Source organism: Protopterus annectens, chromosome 3.part0, assembly GCF_019279795.1.
Source record: "Protopterus annectens isolate FY-2018-M chromosome 3.part0, PAN1.0, whole genome shotgun sequence".
NCBI classification, from domain to species: domain Eukaryota; kingdom Metazoa; phylum Chordata; order Ceratodontiformes; family Protopteridae; genus Protopterus; species Protopterus annectens.
In genome coordinates this window covers 152,244,361-152,264,360 of record NC_056731.1, presented here as the reverse complement: position 1 = coordinate 152,264,360, position 20,000 = coordinate 152,244,361, and the positions used below count along the sequence as shown (strand labels likewise).

At 37.4% G+C, this 20,000-nt stretch overlaps 1 protein-coding gene across 1 annotated transcript in view; it reads right to left on the bottom strand.

Moving 5' to 3' along the window:
• BFSP2 (beaded filament structural protein 2) overlaps nt 1-20,000 on the bottom strand; it is a 234,103-nt gene that overhangs the window by 169,363 nt on the left and 44,740 nt on the right. The window contains exon 4 of the mRNA XM_044066099.1: nt 8,942-9,103. Coding sequence (XP_043922034.1) covers nt 8,942-9,103 — 162 coding nt within the window. The remainder of the gene's footprint in view (nt 1-8,941; nt 9,104-20,000) is intronic.

Below are 20,000 nucleotides of genomic sequence, written 5' to 3'. Positions count from 1 at the left end.
TTGCCTTACAGTGCTCTGGAGACTGCCAATAATACTTGTCAGTCAAATGAAGTGTCAGTCAAATGAAGTGTCAGTCAACTGAAATTTCAGTCATTTGGTCTCAGTCAAATGGGTGTCAGTCAATTGGAAGTTAGGGCAAGTTAAGTAGACCCATATATATATATATATATATATATATGTATATATATATATATATATATATATATATATATATATATATATATATATATATATATATATATTTATAGAGAGAGAGAGAGAAACACACACACACACACACACACACACACACACACACACACACACACACACACACATGAATATAATAAAAATCCAGGGAAATACAGTCTGATTCTTGATAAACTGTTGGAAAATGTAGAACTTTATTAAGATATGGTCTTCTTTGAATATCATCATATAGACATTTCAGCATTTCATAATAGCCAGCCAGACATGTGCCGACATGGGATGACTTTAGAATAACTATACTGGTTCATATGCATTACCCTGAAGTGATTCTCCTTGTGTAAGATCTGAATATAGAGTACAGTTGTTGAAGAATTAGTTGGCTTTGAGATTATATATAGAGATTCATGTTTTCACATTACTACAGTGGTCAGGTGTGTCATAAATGAAGAAAACAACAAAATAAAGAGGTGGAAGGCAATGCGTTTGTGAACAGGGTAGAGAAATGTATCAGGTAATTGCAGACAGTGCTGGAAAATGGATCATGTAGTGCAGAAGGTATTACATCGACATTATCTTGTTTCAGTTCATTACAGAAAGCTCAGACATTTATTATGTGAGGTGATTTGTATGGGGTTTCTAATGAAAGCACCTACTGTTTATACTACAAACTTTTGTTGAGATTTAGTTAGCAAAGGAGACAATGCTACACTATATACCACTGATTTGTTATGTTTAGCCCTTACTATAATGACACAGTATAATATGCTTAGTGAAAGACTGCACCCAACTTAAAGTCATCGATACATTTAGATAGCCATTTGTCTGAGTTAGGGATCTTGAGATCCAAGAAGTAGATACCAAACAGAAGGCGGTCCCAGTGCTTAGCCTTGAGGAATGCCACTAGCCATTTTTTGCTTTTTGAGGTGCCGTCTGTTACTTTATCTACATGGGTTCTATCTGTTCAGGCAGTGTGCTGCCCTTCTTTCATCATAAGAATCTGCGTTCTGGCTCAACCTTATTTACTGTGCCACCATAATAAAAAGTGTCAAAGGCCTTGCCCAGATCAAGATACAACCTGCATTTACACTATCTACAACTTCAGTAACTTTCTCAAATAAGTTGACTAAGTTAAGTAGACATGATCTTAATTTTACCAAAGCATATTGTTGTGCCACTATGGCAGTAATTTTTTATATATCGAGTTTCTTTTATTTATTTTTTATTTATTTATTGCCATTTGATTTTCTGATTCTATATATGCCCAGTGCTTGTGTCAAGCTGCTCACTACGCAGTAGTGGTTAGCAGTGCCCTGTATAAATGTAAACACTATCAAGTTAAAATTTTCCTTAGAATAATTATCACTGCAAACTTCCCCAGTCCCCTGCTGTTTTAGGAGCATCTGAGTTGCATGCAGAACAGCATCACCTTGTTGGATAGCTGCAGTTCACACTGAGTATAGCACCTATTCTTCGTCCGTGTGATATCAGCCCAGTCCAGTTAAATCTCCTCACTCTTCTCCCTGGTTAAACCCATAGTAACAAATCTGTGGCTATCTGGTGGACATGAGCACAGTACTCATGGGTGATTTAGACTACCCCTCCATAAACTGGGAACCATACACAACCACTAACATGCAGGCTCAGAGATTCCTGGATTTTGTCAATACAAATGCTCTGGAACAGCTTGTCTGTGCTCCCACTAAGAGCTCAAAGATCCTTGACATAGTACTCATAAACATGTGGGAGCATTGCACCCTCCCCACTGAATGTTCCTCTTTGATAAGATTCGATCATAAATCATTCTCCTTTGAAATAAATATAATGGTAGAACCACCATCATACCCTAAAACCCTAAAGAATTTTCCCAAGGTAAATTACCTTTTATCAAGTGATAGCATAGGTAATTTTAAAGCTCCCCATAACCATGAAAACATTGAAGCCTACGCAGAAGTATACATGAATGCCCTGTACAACCACTTAAACAACTGCATAGAAAGAGCAGTACCTGACCAAACTAAACATAGGTCTATATGGAAAAACAAGCCACTGTAGAGGACCCCTTGCATAAATAGACTAAACAACAGAAGGAAGAAATTTGTGTCTAGAAGTAAATGGAAGGGTGCAGAACAGAGAAAAAAATCCATTAGTTTCAACCGGCAAATCAGGGAACAAGTCAAGTCTTCAAAACTAAATATGAGACTAAAATAGCCTCCCATACAAAGGATAACCACAAAACATTTTTTTTAATTATGGAAGCCGCAGTGGTGCAGCGGTAGCATTGTCGCCTCACAGCAAGAGGTTCTCCCATTCGATTTTTGGCTGGAGTGCCTTCTGTGTGGAGTCTGCATGTCCTCCCAGTGGTTGAGTGGTGTTCGAAAAACATGTGTGAATGGGCATGCCTTCGTTGAAGGTTGGGCATCGAGCTGGCACCTCGGCACTGTGAAAATGTACTGCCAATCATTAGCGGACCGGAGTTCCGCTATAGTGACCCCTAACTGGGAAAAGCCGAAGGAACAACAACAAAATCTTAAAGGAAACTCTTAACAGTGTGCTGAGTTGGCTGTAGGTGGCACTACCTATACTCAGCCAGAAGAAATAGCAAGCTTTCTGGCCAATAAATTCAGCTCAAATTTCACCCCCTGTTCACTTCCAGTCAGTCCCCATGAAATACCCCTACCATTCCTTTGCCCGTTATCAAAAAAGAACAGGTCATCACTGTGCTCTTTAAAGTTAGAAATATGACATCAATGGGCCCTGATGAAATCCCAGGGTGTCTGTTAAATAGCTTGAAACATGATCTAGCAGACCCATGCAGATCTCTATTTAACCACAGTCTCCAGACATACTTTGTCCCAGTAGAGTGGAGGACAGCAACAGTCATCCCTCTGCATAAGGGGGGAATATCAACAGAGCCAGGAAACTACTGACCCATAAGTATGACTAGCTTCAAATGCAAGGCTATGGAAAGGATAATCATGGACCTGATTAACAATGACATAGGAAAACTCCAGATTCTAGACCCAATCAAGTTCGGCTTCGTCAAGAGCAAGTCCTGCCTGCTCACTCTGGTGGACTTCTTAAAGAAGTCACCAAGGCCATGGATGAGAGTAAGACAGTGCATACCACCTACCTTGACCTCGCCAAGGTGTTTGACACAATACCCAAGTTGGGTGTTATAGATAAACTCACGAAATTGGGCATAGACCTCTATGTCACCAGATGGATAGGGAAATGGCTCATAAATAGGATACATGTTGTTAGAGTGGGGGAATCCACATCCAGCAAGAGGCTAGTCACCAGTGGAGTACCACAGGGCTCAGTGTTGGGCCCCTTTTGCTTGGGATAGATGTCTCAGGTTTGCTGCTGACTGAAAGATGGAGGCAATCATTGACTACCCAAAGGATGTTGATATCCTACAGAAAGGTCTGACACAGGCTAATGACTGGTGTTAGAGCCATGTCCTAAAACTAAATATGAAGAAGTGCTTAATAATACCCTTTGGGAAATCAAATGTTCCTGCAAATTACAACACTGAGAGCACTCCCCTATAAGTGGACCCAGTGTTGAGAAATCTGGGTACATAGATAGATAGATAGTGATCTGAACTTTGACCACAATGTGTCTACAGTGGTGAAGAGATCCTTTTATGTGGCTCAGCTTATAAGTAAGGAAATAGCATCCAGATTTAAGAGTGTCATAGTACCACTGTACTTGGCCCTCATCAGACCAGTAATCGAGTACAATGCACCCTTTAGCATGTACCTCACCAAGCATCTGGAACAGTTGGAGCATCCTCAGAGGTTTCTCACCAAAGAAATACAGTGTATAACCAACATGTCATACGCAGACAAATTAAAAGCCCTATCACTGTATTCTGTTTCCTACCGATTACTGAAGGGTGATCTGTGCCTGACCCACAAGGCAGTCTCTAATGCAGCCCTGATGGAAATGTTGCATATTTGCAAAACTAAGTGCATGAGGGTAACTTGCTCAAAAGAATAATCATGAATAGATCATGCAGGAGAGACAGATATGTATCCCAGAGATTGTCACGCCTCTGAAACAGGCTTCCTATTCATGTGAAGCAGAACCTTTCCCTGACCATCTTCAAATGCAGTCTGGACCAATGGATAGGAAATCATAAATTCACACCTTGGGTGGTGCTCATGTCCCTCATGGACAAAGGCAGTTTATAAAAAATGTCAAATCCCATTTGCTGACCCTTGTTATCTTTCTCTTAAGGATAGAAAATTGGGTAAAATCTGAATAAAACTGTTTAGGCATGTAAGGGCTCTTGAGCCGTTAGCCTAGTATGTACCTAAGAACAATACTTTTACAATATTCAAAAATAATATAAAAGCATCTAAACTGAAATAATTATACTAAATTAGACATAACATGAAGACATTGGTTAAGAATAGATATGGTATATGACAATGATTAGGTAGTTTATAGAGAAATTAAAGGTAAGTTAGTATAATATAAACAGGAATTGCATTATGAGTGAGTGAAAAGCAGGTTTATGGTATATTTAAAAAGAAAGTCAGGGGAGAGAAACTGATAGAAGTAAGGAAGTGAGTGAAGAAGGGAGAGAGTAAGGAGGTGTAAGGTATGAATAGGTACTTGTTCACACTGAGGGATATCATTTATCCTCGTTTATGAAATCAGATATAATATGTTCCATGACTTTGCAAATTAGGCTGATGGGTCTACAGTTCCAGGTATCTGACGTGGGTCTTCTTTATGGATTGGCATAATAATAGTCACCTTATATGCCTTATGAGCATCCCTTTTAGCTATACCAAAGCCGAACAGTTTTAGGAGGGGTTCCTAGAGGGAGTGTTTAGTGCTGTTGATTAAGCAATAAGGTACATAGTCAGGGCCCAAGGCATGAAGCATTGTTGAAAATAGGAGAGACCAGAGATAAGGGAGGGATGAATGTCAGTATGGCCAATAATGTACATAGCCACTTACATGAAGAGCATATGATGGGCTTGATTTAGCTTGGCATTGTTGTGCTTAATAAACCCAACCTGTGAGCTTCAAATGTGCGGGCATATTCAAGGATGACACCTAGAAACTTGCAAAAGTTACTTCCTGGAGCTGTTCTTCCAAAATGTCACAGGAAGTGGCAGTGCTTTTCTCAGTTTCATGCACAATGTGAATCAGATATGTGCCGCAGCTGTGTTTAGTGCTAAGTGTTAATTCATTTCTACTAAACAAATATTGAATAGCCTGAAGGTCATAACATAGGAAGGTACAGAGTTCAACAGTGCCTCTGTGATCTGCTGCAAGGTAATAGGATTACCATCACACTGATAAAGGCAGAGAGAAGAAGACAGCATATAATGGAGCACTGATAATTCTCACAGTGGTGGAGGAGAGATCTGAGAGAACTTATACTTAAATACTACACTGAATGAGGTAGTTTGTTATCCATCCGTCCATCCATCCATCTATCCATCCATCCATCCATCCATCCATCCATCCATCCATCCATCCATCCATCCTCAGCCCCTTTTTCCCATTTTTGCACATGGATTGGGTGTCACTTCAGCAGTGACAATCATGTCAAACCAAGTTTCACACTACTTGTGGCTAGCCCTGCCGCAGAAGAAATCCATTAAAGTAAAATGGGATGTGAGCTACACCAAGAGCAGACTACGGCTAACACATGTTCACTGCTGCCATAGTCAACACCTTGATGACATCACTGATTGCTGGTTTTCGTATAGTTCATTGCATCAGGCTTTTTCTTTTCTTTTCTTTTTTTTTTTTTTTGTTTGTGGAAGTTATATTAGCATACCAGTCGACTCTTGTCACCAAGGAAGAGATGGGATGATAGGGCTTTCTGACAGGAATAAATGGGCTATAGGGCTCTTGAATATCCAAGGAATACATACCTCCAATCCCACAAAATAAATGGGCCACTTGGGTGCTGGTAGTAAACCAACTGGGAGAGGCCATTTAGGGAGAAGAGGAAAATAGTCATCCGTGAACCTACTATTTCATGTAGTCCAATCAATTACTGACTCAATCAGACATTTATTGATTCTGTGATTATACACCAAACAGTATGGAAACATATTTAAAGCAGAAATAAATGAAAGAACAAATAAATGTATAAGTTATTTTATAAAGTTGTGTACTGGCCAGAACACTTAAAAATCAAGATAATCTGTATGTAATTGTTGCACCTACAAATGTACTTGACACTCAGAGTGGCCATGTACCTCTGTTTGTAATAAGTAGTTGTTAAATGTGTTTTTAGTATTCTGGTCCTCATAGTCTGTCCCATGTGGAGGTCTCCTACATCTTGTGTTATAGACTGGAGGCATCGAAAAATTTTTTTGACAATCTGTCTTTTTAATTTAATTGACTTTAAACATAAAAGAAGGTTTGTGCAGGGAGCTTACCTTCATGCCAGTACATACCCATGACATTGCTTGTCATTCTCCAGCTGATGTGGGTATGACAAAACAGGACCTTCTAGCTCTCCTGATAAGTGGCATGTAGTGTCATTTATCACTGGGCATGGCTTCTCTCTGTTGCCATGGTGAAGTATGTCATACAACAGTGGTGATCAGAGTTTAAAATACTTTCAGAACTAAAAACAGTCATTTTAGATACACTGAAGTTATTGGCTAGCTGGCCATGGGCCGCAGGCAGCTGCAGAACTACCGTAATTATCTAATTATCACCTGCCATTGGTGGTACAGGGGAAACAGAAAAGATCTTTATGTGGGGGTTAGAGGGAGATATTAAACCTGAAAATGTCCTTATAATGTTCATATATGCAATTTTAATATTTCAAAGAATTTACTACTAAACAAAAAACATTTAATCTTGTTGAGTCTGCCTTCATAAAAGTAACATTTAAATTTTTTCTTTGTTTCTAAGAGTGTCATATTTAAACCTGTTTGTTTTATTTTCATTGGCTCTGCCTGTTCACTTCAGTTTGAAGTTATGGAACATTTTCTTCATTTGCACCAGTAAAATGCTCTTCACTGAGAACAAAAGCCATCCTTTATCGTGGAGGCCTAGTTAATTAGCATGGACTGGCATGCAAGCACAGCTTCTCTTGATGACTAAGACAGAGTTGGTGATGGTCGTGGTGGAGTGTGTGTGTGTGTGTGTGTGTGTGTGTGTGTGTGTGTGTGTGTGTGTGTGTGTGTGTGTGTGTGTGTGTGTGTGTGTGAGTCAAGGACTAGTAGTAATAACATTTATACATAATACTTGGTATTTCTTAAATTTTTATATATATGTATAGAGAAATAGTGTTTATCAGAGATACATTGGTATGTCATACTTCTTTTCAAAATAATTTTGCTTTGGTACCTGTCTTAAGTTTTTATTTGCACTGTAAAGGTAATTGCCATACTTCTTACAGACGGTTAGCTATGTGAAAATAGTGATATTAACAGGCATCTACTAGTAGTAACGGTTTAGTACTTTTTTAAACTATGTATCATTCACATTTCATACATATCTAATAGCCATTTTTTAAATTCTTGTGTTTGATTAGGCACATTATATTTTATGCTTTAAGAGCCTATTAATTAAAAAAAGTTACATCTAATATATAGTATGTGCAAATAGCATGGTTATGATAATAATACAGTATACAAACAAATGCTTAGATTAGCTTGTTTCTGCATCAGATTTTAAAACTACTAAAAATAAAACTGTTTCAAAAGAATGTGTCTGTAAGACACTTCATTTTATTAAATCTAGATATGCTCATCTGTCCACAAATGACCTAAAAGAGTATATTTCTCTTTATTTGAAGCACTGTGACATTTTTCTGATTTAGTCTTCTTATTTCAGCTTTCTCCCGGTTAAGGGTCACCACAGAGGATCACCTGTCTGCTCATGATTAGCAGTGGAGTTTTGCAGTGTCAAGTTGCCAGCCCAGCACCCAACCTTCCACAGAAGGCACACACATGCATGCATTCACACCTAGGGCCAATTTAGAGTGTTCAATCCGCCTACAGCATGTCTTTCGGATTTGGGAGGAAACCAGAGCACCTGGAGGAAACCCATGCGAACATAGGGTGGACATGCAGACTCCGCACAGAAGGCATCCCAGCCAAGGATTAAACCAGAAAACCTCTTGCTGTGAGGTGGCAATGCTAACCACTGCACCACATGTGAACTCATGCTGAGCAATAATTGTTTTTCAAAATAGTTGTATTTAGCGTGATAACAGTTCCTTAGTTGTTAGAAAAACATCTCACATTTGCAAACTCTGTCTAGGCAGATGGAACAATGCAGCTACATTTAACAGTTAATCACAAATGCAGACTAAATGAATAGAAAAACTATATAATAAAAAAGCAAAACAATTAAAGGATAACATTACTGGAACTGCAATATAGCTGCTGTTGAAAATGGTACAGTAATATTATATCAGTGATGACTGGTTTGAAAAACATGGAAATGATAAATAATATATGTGGAATAAATTGTCAAGCCAGAAGAAATAGCAATGGCACAGATAAGATCAGTCAATGCTATGATGAAGACAAGACTTAAGGAAAGAAAAAGATGGTGACGAATAATTGTCCAAGCGAGAGAAGATCTTATGTGATTGCATGAATTCATGACTACAGCAGTACTGTTGTCTTTAAAACTGCATGTAATAAATAAATATGTTTAATAGAAGCCTTTTATGTGCAATATCTAGGTTCCAGAGCTACTCTCAGAAAGATGCAATTACCTAAAATGTGAAGCCTTGATCATACAAACTTACCTGGTCACACATCAAGGCATTTGTTTCAGTACGGTTTCTTTCTATCTCTTTCTCCCAGTGTGTTCTAATGGCTTCCAGTATGTCATCAAGGCCTGTCCCAATGGGAACATCTGTGTCTTCCAGCTGAGAACCTGCCAGCTGATTATAAAGTGTCCGTACATCCTGAAATAAAGTAAAAGTTCTTTAAGTACAGTTGTGTTCAAGATGCATTTTTTTGGTTTACTTTACTTACTTTCAGTGCTTATCTCTGAAATGTTACCTCATTTGTTGGTTTGTGAAATGCATAAAGTCATACCTCAGAATCTATTAAACAATATGTAGTGATACGCTGTCACAAAAATGTGCAACATAACAGTAGTGGTTGTCATATTACTTTTCCCAATATTTAAAAGAAATTTGTCATGTTGAGAAATCATTGCTTATATACTGCGAAATTTTGATTGACTTGCTTACAATGAACATATGAAGCTTCTACACATCTGCCTTGAGCATTTATATAAACATTATGCTTTTTTGTGCTTCTCAAAAACACTGTACAGTTGCACTACTGTATACTGCAGTACAAGTGCAACATTTAGCAAGACTGTGTTGTAATCATTGAGATGTCTTGTCCTTATCTTTAAAAAATAACAGGTTACTGTGTGTCCACTAAGATAATGGAATTTGCTGTGCTTCTGGCTTTATATCTGAAACTGATTATGTTAGTGTAATGCACTGATCACATGATTCTCATCCCTGAGCAAACTAAAGTTAGACATATCCTGAATAGGAGGCATAATGCACAGCAGATACAAAGAAGGGGCCTTGTTGATAATATATCTTTTATTGGCTTTCTTTTTGTCTTCTGTAAAGAAAATTTACAAAAAAGAATTTTGTCCTTATCTGATGTGCATTATTTTGAAAGATGTAAAAAGCTGTGTTTGTTCACAATATAATATTGTTATTTGAGAGGGAAATTAATATTGGTTTACAATGAATTACATAACGACATGTTATCCTCAATAAGTCTGAATATTAATGATAATTTGAAGGCATACACGAGAAACATGAAAAATTGTTTATATAAGATCACTAAATGCAGAACATGAATAAGAGGGATGTTTGTGATGCAAAAAAATCCCATTATTATGGAATATATTGCCAGTGAATATACACAATTCTCCATTAAGTAAGGAATTTAAGGAAAATCTTGATACATGGATGGGAGACTGTGCATATGATCCAAAATTTTGGGAGTCATTGTTTCTTGATGGCCTTAGGGCCTGAACACTGTATAATGAACTTACAAACATATCTATCTATCTATCTATCTATCTATCTATCTATCTATCTATCTATCTATCTATATCTACACACACACACACGCACACACACACACACACACACACACACGCACACACACACACACACACACACACACACACACACACACACACACATAAAATCCCCTTTTTTCCTATTTTTACACATGGGTTGGATGTCACATTATCAGTACCTATCATCTAGAGCCAATACACAAACTGCTGGATGGCTAGCCCTGTCATTGTAGTTCTTCCATACCACACACACATGTGCTCTCACATCCACAACCAATTTAGAGTGTCCAGTCTTCCTACTGCATGCCTTTAGAATGTGGGGGAAATGGAAGCACCTTGAGAAAACTCATGAGAATACAGGAAGGACATGCAGACTCCACAAAGAAGGAAACCCAGCTGAGAATTGAATCAGATAACCTCTTGATATAAGGCAATAGTGCTACTGAGTGTGCTACTGTGCTGTCATGTATAGCATTAATACACACAAACACACACACACACACACACACACACACACACACACACACACACACACACACACACACACACACACACACACACACACACACACACCACTCAGACAGTGAGTTCATGTTTCAAAACACTTTGAGTGTGTATTGTGAGCACAAGTTTTTATTTGAAACACATATCCATCTAACTATTCTCACATACATATATACATATACACATTTATATGTATATATTTATAATGTTGTAGGCGAGGTCTTTAACTTTACTTTTGCTAATGAACATTTTCAGTAATTCTTTTCTTTTTTTATATATTTAATACCCATTTTTTGTCTTGATCCTTGAAATGTATTTTAATAGTGACCTGTATATATGTTTAATATTTCCTTATAAGTGTGTGAGTAAGCCATGCATGAATTCAGTATTTGCAAAGTGTGTTAGGCAGCAACATTTTGGAACCCCCTGTGCACTGCCTCCATAAGACAGGTAAGTTGTCCCAAGCCAAGTTTGGTTATGGATTTTGTTTCATTTTGTTTGGATGAAAGTGTGGTTAACTTCTACTGTTTATATTTATCAAACCTATTGTACTTTTGGTAACTCAACAAGAGAGATATTAGTGACCTGAGGAAGCCTAGAACTGCTTCACCACAGATATCTATGAATCTTACTTCCACTATGGTTCATAGGTTCATTGGCTCATAGGTGTATACTAGGCTAATGGCCACTGTATCCTTTATAAGCCTAGCCATGCAATCCAAATGTATCCAGTAAGTTAGTTCACCTTAGGGGTTATTTTAAGGGTTGTATGTTAGTCAGGCCATGATTTAATGGCTGCCTCTGTCTATCAGAGACATAGGTGCTAGGCTAGGGTGAATTTCCGATTTTTCATTCACTGGCTCAGGTTGTGCTTGAACAGGGTTAGAGAAGGACCTTGCTCTGTGTGATAATATGCCCTTACTTATAAGTTAAGTGGCAGAAAGATTTTCTTAAAAACCTTAGACTGATGTTGGTTGAAAGCCAGGTTACTATCTAGATGAGACCCCAAATCCCTGACTACTGTGTCTACTCTTGGGGGGGGATTATCAATGAGGTAGAGTCCCTGGGTAGCAAACGTCCCAAAAAGTACCATTACACATTTCTTAGCATTAGGTTTTAAGCCGTGGCTTTGGCACCAGTCATTTGTCTCTGTTAGACCTTCCTGTAAGATGTTAGTGTCTTCGGGGGAGGGGGGTTCTATGATTGCTCCTAGCTTGCAGCCATTTCCAAACTTGGTAAGCTAGAGGCCCTTGACATTGGCCTTGACTTCTGAAAAATAGATGCCAAAGAAGACTGGCCCCAGAACAGATTCCTGTGCAGCTCTACCAAACAGACTTGGACAAAGTTTGTTTGGTGGAGCTGCACTTACCAAAGAAATGTTTTCCTGAAGTATAACATCCCTGAATGCTTAGCTAGGTGATGTTATAATGGCCAAATGTGTGCATCCCCTAAGTTTAATTTCAGCAGCTGCTAGGTTATTACCCGAGAAGACATCCTCCTTCTTCCTTTTTCAGCAGTCAGCAAGTAGGAGTAATTCTCTCCACAATCCAGAAGACTATATATAAAATGTGTCCTACATGTGTTTCCATAGTTGAAACACAATGGATGGTGAAGGTGCAGAATCTGAAATGACTAATGACATGAAAAATTATAATAGTATACCAGGACAGCTGGGAGACAGTTTGCCCCACTACTATGAGTCAGAGAAACAAGCATATTTTAATTACTAAAGGCTACATTTATCACTGGGAATGGCAAAGTAATAACTGTACTTATTAGGGATATACCATTAAAAGATCATCCAGTTGCAGGGGCAGAGTTGTAACCCTGAAGACAAGCAGTAGAAGAGAAGCTTGTCAGCAATACTGCGCATCACCATCCTCCATGGCCAAAGAAGGCGTCCTATCAGAATTGTGCATGCAGTGAGGGATGATGCAAGGTTTTCCAGGGACATCCCAGCTGAGACAGAGGAGGGAAGTATGGAGCAAGATGGGGATGCAAATGCCAAGGGAAAAGGCATTACAGCAGATGATTAGCCACATAGGAAGAAAAGGACAGCCAACAGTGGGCTGCACATTCACCAGTGTCACAGACATTACTGAGGTTGATATGCCCATACAAGATGGAAAATGTGTACTGAGACAAGGTGAATTTGATGGCAATGTCCATCAGGGTGAGTGATGACCACTGAACATAATATTGCAAGCCTAGCCACAAGTACAATATAGCTAATTAATTGTTTATTCCCCACATATAACACTGTATGCAGGTAACTATACACAGATCACAAGACTATCAGAGTGGAGGAGAGCATCAGATTGGCACTATTAGTATGTTGTTTGATGACAACCATGAGCCAGGCTGGGTACCATAACATGTTTTCCTAGCTTAGTGTTATTATTCAGGGGTCTGGTCATACTACAGCACTACAATGTCATGATGGATTGAGTGGACATCTTACAATGGTTTCCAATGCAGCTTCCCATCTACCAGGGCATGTGGTTGTGTATTGCATCGGGGAAAAATCATCTGACAGTGACTACAAAACCCAGACCTTCAATTATGATATGTGTGTGCCATCATTCAACATGGAGGGTAAGGAATTTCTGGCAGACTTCCCTGTGGAAGAGATCAGTGAGGTGTATGATGCCTTATGTGAATGTTGTTCACACAAGGCAATGCCACTATACGAGTAGTTTAGCAGCCTCCTTAAAAAATCCCAGGAATCTATAATCAAATGTTTGAACATCTTATAGACTGGTTTCAACCATCTATCAAACAATATAACAAGAAGAAAATTAAATTCAGTAGAGGTAATTGTTTATCAAAGGAAGCAGTGTATTTAACTAAGTGTGGGCAATGTTCTGTTTTTTATGTAGGCAAAACGGAGAGACCACTGAAATGCAGGATTTATTAGCATATATATCAGATCAAAACAAAAAAATATGAATAACACTCTTTTCAAAGATCTTTTGAAGAGTGGTACACATGTGGAGTTTAAATTTGCCCTGCTTGAACAGATTAAAGTTAATAACAGAGGTGGTGATATCAAAACACTATCTGAAGTGAAACAGATAATATGGCAGATTAAATTAGTTGCTAATTTTTTTCCAGGCATCAAGGACATGATTAATTTACAAGATTAACTTACAATAACTGTTAAAATGGAAATCTGATAGTCAGTTATAAACTTGTTTAGCATATATAAAGTGTTTAATATTGTTTATGGCTACTTACAACTTTATAATACAGTTTTATAATATATGTCTTTAGTTTGTATGGTATGTATTAGTTTAATTAATAATTATGTTTAATTGAAGAGACTAATCATTTAGATGTTTGTATATAAGTGAACCACGTGACTGTTTTAACTGAATTCTGAAGAAGTCTAGCTTGTCGGACGAAAGTGCTTAATTCAGTGGTTTTTTTACATTTTTATTTAAACTCAGAAGACCACCACGGCAATAGAAACTATATATTTCAGACAAGCGCTTTCACGTAGTACATCTACGTTTTCTCAAGTATTTGAGAAAGCGTAGATGTACTACGTGAAAGCGCTTGTCTGAAATAAATAGTTTTTATTGCCATGGTGGTCTTCTGAGTTCTTTTTCTGATATTTTGTACTTTGTTCTTGGAATATCTTCAGATCTGTGCTGGTGTTTTTTTGTCATATTTTTAATTAAACAAACTGGCTTTTATTTTGAGTCTGCGTAGTCCTGTGTGATTTATTCATAGCTCTCAACCTTCCATCTTCAAAATGAGGAACACTCGCCTTCATAATGTGGAACAAATGGGCAAAATGTGGAACACATACTAATGGCTTATTAACAACTTCAACTAGGAAGGTCATAGGATAGTTAAAGTATGCTGGTTTTACTTATAAAGAAGATTGTTTAATGGATTAATATGATTAATTTCTATTTACCATGGATTTCACTTAAATAAATTCCTAACACTGAATGTGTGACAGACTCTTTCAATGTGGAACTTTGAGGAACTTCGAGGAACATGAACTTTTTAAGACCCCAAATGAGGTACGTTCCTTGTAATGAGGTACATTGAGAGGTATGGATCTATTGGTGGGGTGCGGTGCATTTGTATGATATTGAGTACCTTTGTGTTCTGGATACACATTATATTCCCATTACTCATTGATTACCACATTTCAGGCACATTTTTACCATTTTGATGACTTTTGCTGTCATTCATTGATACCAGTGACCATACAGATCTTCAGTGCTTTATGATTATAGCATTTTTAAAGTGTTATATGGTAGCGCAGGGAGTTCCTCATTTCCTTCAGTAGGGAAACTGACTTTCATGATGTGTTCTGCCAATACAGATTTTTTTTTCTGTAGAGACATTCTGCAGGTTGTTACTTGGATGGATATCTCTCAGCAATTGAGTCATCCAGCTGTAGGGCAAACGTATTCTATAACTGGTTTAACACTACATTAGGTTTCACTTTTATTCCATTAAACTATTGCCTTATTCCTGACAGTTATGTGAGCCATATAACAAACCAAAGAACAAACTGTGTCATAGTATATGTTCTTACAAATAACAGTCTTCCATGAATTAATGATATAATTTAGCATGATAAGGTATGTTGACATAATTTTCATTATGGTTATATTTCTGGCAAACTGATATGCGTCATTTTTTGCTGTATTTTGAAGAACTCAAGACATCTATCTGGGTGTGCATTCCACAGATTCATGAATATACAAATTATTTTAACTTTTTTTCTTTCTCTTGCCTAAAGACTTGTTTTTTTGTGGGTAGACATGTAAGTAAACAATGCACTTTTAAAAGTTCCTTATCACTATCTTGAACACTTTGCCCAGGTGACAATGGGTCGATAATTGTTAGCAATATGAAAATGGAACTTTCCATTAGGCATTCCATTTTTACAAGGTACCATTCTTATGTAACCTACTACCTTGTCAGTTTCAGGAATGCATAAGCCTGAGTTAATTTAAAAAGTCCATGAAGGCTTACCTCTTTCACAAGGGTTACTTTCCATTGCGGATAGATCAGAGTTGATGCCACTTTATTGTTTCATCATCTGTTGCCATTTTATCATTTTATTTGTTGATTTTTTACTTTGGCATAGTGTTTTAACTGTAATTTGTTTCGCTTTAAGTAATTAAAGAAAGTTAGATTTCATCTGATATTGTTTGGCTATACAACTTTTATGGAAAGTAAGACAATTAGCTAAAGATACTTTTTATAAAATGACATTTCATCAAGATTATTTTCTTTAAGTTGGTTTGTGCAAATGTCACATTGGTCAGTTTTAGTTTGGATGCTGCATTTACAATATGGCTATTTGGTGAAATTCTTTTCTATAGTATGTGCCTAAAGTAGTCATTTTAGGGATTAACTTGAGATCTGGAATGAAGTTAGAGTTAATGTTATCTTTAGGTTTAGATTATGCTAGGTGTGTTTTTTGTTACTGTTATGGTTAGGAAATATGTAGCATGTTTTGTCCTCTGTGGGTAGTGTGATGAATTTTGTATCCTAGTAGAAGTGTGTGTTGTTGTCTTTTGTGCATTTTGATAATGTTGTACTTCAACTAAATATTTTTTTTAATTTTTTTTATTTTGACTATGAGGATTCAAGTATATTATTTTTGAGGCAAAATATGTTCATGTTGATGTAATTTATTGAAATTTTATAATAATGTGATCCAGTTATTTGATAATGATTTATAGGTTCATAGGTGTGTACTAGGCCAATGGCCCTGGAGCCTTTACAAGCCTAGCCCATAGAAGTGCCCTGGCATCAGGCCGCCATTATTTTCCAGTGCATCCATCAAGTAGAGCCATTGGAGTGATCTCCGGGGTCAACTTTCTATTTCCCATCCACTCATCAAGATTTTTATGGAAAAGGGCCAGTGAGGTGCTCTGCTTAAAATGTATGGGAAGTCTGTTCCAGAGCATGGGCAGTCTCTGGTTTATGAACCTGTCCCTCTAGCATGTTCTGTTAATTGTGGTAATGAGGTTGAGGTCCCTGGAGCATGTGGTGCAGAGGGCTTGGGATTTCTTTAGTTGTAACATTTCTAACAGGGCTGGGTCAGACATAGCTTTTTAAGTCAAGCAGAGATCACATCTTAATACACAATATGAGACAGAGAAAAGCTGGAGTTTTTTGAGTCTGCCCATGTAAGGCATGTGTTTAAGGCCTAGGATCCACGTTGTGAGGTACTTTTGTGGCCTTTCCAGCTGTAGCAGGTGTTTAGTGAGGTACATGCCAAATGGGGCATTATACTCGATGACTGGTCTAATGAGGGAAGATTAGAGAGAGATGATTTATCAGTGGATGTCAGTTATCTAGGCTTAGCTTAAGGCATTTAGCTCAGTTCATCATGAAACAGCTATTCACAGATTGGTATCTGAATGGTTGAATAGTTACATTATTATTAAATGGTTTAATGATTGGTTGTGTACTAACCAATACATGGTGAGCATTCCCAGTACTTTCAGTAGTACAAGTTTGTTTAACAGTGGTGTTCCTTATTGATCAGTAGAGGGCCCCTTCCTTTTTACTGTTATTTATTTCTCTTGTAGTTCAGATGGTATGATTAACAAGTTTGATTGTGATAATTCTTGGTGATTGCATTTTTTAGAATACCTTAGATCCATTATCCTAATGGGGAATGGATAATTAAAGCATGCTTAATATGAACTAAGGCTTAGTTATTGATTCTAGTAATAACGATTTTGCATATCCATGATCAAAAAGTAATGAAGGTTTACCTCATACTTACGCAGACAGAGACTTGGGTATTTTGATAGCTAATATTATTTTAATTTTAAGATGTTTTTGTGTTACTAAAGACCGATTATATACAGTAATGTTTAAATTTCCATTATGTAAGGTATTGCTAAGACCACACATCAAATTTGTGCTACTTTGTAAATGTGCAATTCTATTTGTTTAAACTCTTTGCAGTACATTCAGAGACAGAGAACAAAGTAAATCTACAATCTAGTTCTTACATTCTTATTCTTAATGTTTGGAGTAGTTAAAATTGCAATGGCCACTGAAGTGTGGTTACAACTGGGACATATAAATGTCTACTTGCTGATTTTTGTCAAGAAAATGAACATTTTTTTCTCTAACCAGCACATACAGTTACATAATCACTCATCACTAATTAATGTTGAAAGATTTAATAGTTCATGCAAACGAAGATTGTATACGGTTAGAACTGAAATATTATGGAATTATTTCCTCTTGTGTATTAGACAAACCTCAAATATGAAACAATTTTAGAGCTTGTTAGATGACTGGATTGGCCCAAAAGTCTATAATTCATATAGACCTGGATGCAAATTCTTTGGTAATCTGATACTATGAGTCTGTTATAATGAATAGCACTGTAACAGCGTAAGTGTTTCTGTACTAAGCCGGTCCACTGTCCATTGGAGGATAAAGGAATTGACAGAGGATGCTTTTGTATGTGAGGACCCCTGACTGGGTAATTCTCTCCATGTTGCTTGGTTGTTTATTTATTTGTGTATGTATGTATTTTTCATTTTTTGGGATTGTTCAACTGGGCAGAGTCCATTTTCATAGCAGATCCAAGGAGAAAAAATCCAGAAAAGTAGACTCATACAGACATTATGATAGGAAAGTGCATGCATGAAACAGTAGGAAAACTAAATGAACAGCCTATATGAATAATAACCCAAATTAATTCATTATTAAGACTCTGACAGCTTGTCATAACTAGGTTAAGTGGTAAATAAGTTTATTTAGTTTAAGTGGCCTTCACTAGTGAGGATGCCATGTTAGGTCATTTGATTCAGGACAGAGGATAATGAGGTTTACTGAGGTACTGAAGTCTGTGCTAAAGGGAACAAAACTTTAAGCAACTGAGCATTTTGACATATTGTTTAACTGGGATGATGACTTTTAAAGCTATTTTGAAGTTAATATTATGAGTAATTTGTTTTAAGAGATTTAGGAGCTTATTCCACTGGAAAAAACACATGTCTGGTTGCCATATCATCAACGATAGTGGAGGTTTTCAGTATGCACAGAGCAGAAGATTTGCTCTTCCATTTATTGTCTTTGTAACAAGCTAAGTCAGGGAATATTTTTCTGTGAAGACAGCAAGTCGAATAAGCTGCTTGTAAATGCAACACCTTTCAAGATTCATCTACTCTGATGACTTCTGGACTTTGCAGTACTCAGTGCCAGACAGTACATAATCTGTAAATTATAGTATTTTCTTGTGTATTTCTTTTACTTCCTGGTAGGTTGTTCTCCTCATCTTGATAGCAGTCAAGTCTACCTCTCTCCACTGCCCCATATAGCACATTCAGTCCTCTAGGAGGTGATAGCTGAGCAGTGAAGAGTGAAGCCATCTTACGTCTGAGCCTATGAGGTTTTGTAAGCTTTAAGGCCTTAACCAGTTGGCAAATGCCTATAACCACCCCAGAGACTGGTGTGTAATGGATGTGAGTGACAGCATGTTCCACGCACCTCAAGACTGCCCTGTTTCCCCTTGAAACCAGGACTTCTAGTTGGTCTCCATTCTCCACTAGGAAATCTACAGCAAGAACCAGTGTCTGGACATGTGCCTGTCCACCCAGAGAGACATCGTACTTCTCTTGTCCCTGCATGGCAGCTTCAGGGAATAACTGAAACAATATTTGAACTCAGGTTGCTTGGGTCACAGTCAGAGCATTATTCTGCTATGCCAGCAGAGTTGGCCTATGAAGTCATGTGCAAGTTTCAGCATGATGACTGTGCTCAGGAGAGTGCATTATTCTTCTATTGCCAGCTGTAGTTTCACTCTGTATAGCACATTGAGAATAATAACTAAATATTTTTAGTAGCAGACTCAGTATGTTCCTTAGCAGTAAGGTAATTATTGAGAAGTGTGTCCCAGATTTTCAGCTAAGTTCTTCCTTGATGGATTTATGTGTAGTAACTATGGTCTTTGGGAGGTGTTTTCTAGCTATCCACTCATTGCCAAGTAAGATTATTTTTGTTTTCTTTAATTTAGTATCAGCTTGCTTTCATTTATCCAACCAAATACATTGTCGGACTCACTCTGTAACACTTTTTATATAAGGTGTCTTTCGTGTAGTATAATAATGTTCATTTCTTTATCTAGTATATAGATCTTAAACTTTCATCTGCAGAATTATAAGCAAAAAATAATATGGAAAAATGCCACAAATTGGGCATATGTTTAGAGTACTGGTACTATTAACTTAGAA